General features: G+C 34.4%; 1 protein-coding gene and 1 long non-coding RNA gene across 3 annotated transcripts in view; one reads left to right on the forward strand and one right to left on the reverse strand.

Moving 5' to 3' along the window:
* rbm20 (RNA binding motif protein 20) overlaps nucleotides 1-2111 on the reverse strand; it is a 71970-nt gene that overhangs the window by 18592 nt on the left and 51267 nt on the right. For both annotated transcript variants that reach the window (XR_004334159.1, XM_032530000.1), the window contains exon 13: nucleotides 1075-1196. Coding sequence is in view for 1 of the 2 variants with exons in the window: in XM_032530000.1 (XP_032385891.1) it covers nucleotides 1075-1196 (122 nt within the window). In the remaining variant the exon portion in view is untranslated. The remainder of the gene's footprint in view (nucleotides 1-1074; nucleotides 1197-2111) is intronic.
* The window catches only part of LOC116698636 (uncharacterized), an 18015-nt gene that overhangs the window by 5890 nt on the left and 10014 nt on the right, over nucleotides 1-2111 (forward strand). The window lies entirely within an intron of this gene.

The raw sequence follows: 2111 nt of genomic DNA on the forward strand, positions 1-2111 counted from the left end.
GTGTGTGTGTGTGGGTGTGTGTGTGGGTGTGTGGGTGTGTGTGGGTGTGTGGGTGTGTGGGTGTGTGTGCGCTAGTTTGTGTGCCCATCTGACAGCATTCATGCATTTTGTGTTAGATTTTTGATTACTCTGTTTTTTTTTTCAATTAACATTTTGAAAAAGACTCTAGTCTCTAAAATATCAGTAAGAACATTTTTACAATGCTTTGTTTTGTCCATTAAATAGTACAAAGCAGGAACAAAGACGTTTCATTTAAAGTCATATAAATCTGCACATTTGAGAAACTGGATCCGGCAAATTTAGCATTTAAGTTACTCAATTATTAAAATTAATATTATTAGTTTATTATAGGCTATATTTACTGTCTTTTGCAGTTTAGAGAACGCCTTATTTAATTGAAGAAAAGCAACAAAAGTAAAAGAAGAAAGGCAACAAAATTTATGTGAAACACATGTGCTGTGTATGTGAAGTGATAACTTACCAACCGAGCAACAGGTGGTGAAATTTTGTGAATTTTGCTACCGGACCACACTAACTGTGGACCACACCAGCAGTACACTCAGTACAGTGGAGCATACAGGCATACAGATTCAAATCTTTAATAATAATATTACATTTGCTATTATAAAAGGTGTGACAGCAAATGCACATGAAGACATGTTGTATATGTAAATACAGTACTACATGTACATTAACTGTCAGATACACAGAAGTACCTCAGTGAGGGTTAGCATGCTCGTATAATTCACTAAAGAATGAATACAATGTTGAATTGTATAATTCCCAATTGTCAACATATTCCTTCTCGTCATCATCACCAACTTCCCCTTTTTTATGTCTTTTTTATAGCCAAAGGTTTTTATTTTATTGTTTTTATTGTTATTATTATCATTATTATTATTATTATTATTACTGTTAGCTTTATACTGTCTTCCTTTTTTCTCTCTATACTGTACTCTCCTTGTTAAAAACGGATGTTGGAAACTTGCAGGAGTCATCTCAAAAGGATTAATAAAGAGAAGTCTAGTCTAAGTCTGAGTCTGAAGGACCAGTGTGTCTCTGTGCAGTGTGTACCTGTAGGTTCCTGTAGTGCACGGTGCTGCGGCAGTGAGTGGTCTTTGCAGTCTCCTCACTATTATAGAACAGTCCGCAGAGTTTACAGTAGAAGCCGGTCCGCGGCACAACAAACTCAACACCTGTTAGACAGCAAACACAACTATCAGAATTCAATTGCAGAAATCAACACCTGACAGATGAGGGTCCTCACAAAGCATATTTAAAGCTATAGTATTTGAGTTAAGTTGCTGCACTTTGCCTTAGTTTTAAAATGGAAATTTAATCCAAATTTTGAAAGTAAAAATATCATCATTTCTTTTATTTACTGTACGGTATTCTCATTTGTTTTGTCACTCTCTTTATTCAAAACGACACAAAGAAAGTAAAGCATGCCTCTGTCAACGGCAGGCTAAATAATTAACTTAATGATCAATTCTCGTCAACATAATGTTTCTGAATTAATTAAAAAAAAGGTCAACATATATTATATATGATGGATTTAAATGATGCCCTCCCTAGGAACTGCATGTGTAAATTAGCCTAAGGCTAACTCTGGTACAATGCATCAATTGGCAACATTTGTGTTAAAAACTGAATAGTAATATTACTGAATTATTTTTTTTACCAAAATGAAAACTTTTTTATTTACTTGCAAGTGTTTTGTGTCAGTTAGATATGAAATACAAATTAAAGGTACCTATATTCAGAGAGGAACTTCACACATTGAAAGCAAGCTATATTGTATCTGGAAACAAATAACTTATACAAGATGAAAATATGAGACTGGATGTATACTGCACATGAAAAGTGTTCATAAGAGAAACACAACCATTTTTTTGTGACACTATTCTGTTACCAAATGGTTTCTGCTGATCAGATGAAAACCCTCTTACAAAACATATTTCCTATATTAGTATGCAACAACAACAACAACAACAACAACAACAACAACCACATGACTCATCAGTGTTACATTTGTGTTAGCTGTGCTATCAATGGACATAGTTTGCTGTGGACACACACACACACACACACACACACACACACACACACAC

This window comes from Etheostoma spectabile, chromosome 2 (genome assembly GCF_008692095.1).
Source record: "Etheostoma spectabile isolate EspeVRDwgs_2016 chromosome 2, UIUC_Espe_1.0, whole genome shotgun sequence".
NCBI lineage: Eukaryota > Metazoa > Chordata > Actinopteri > Perciformes > Percidae > Etheostoma > Etheostoma spectabile.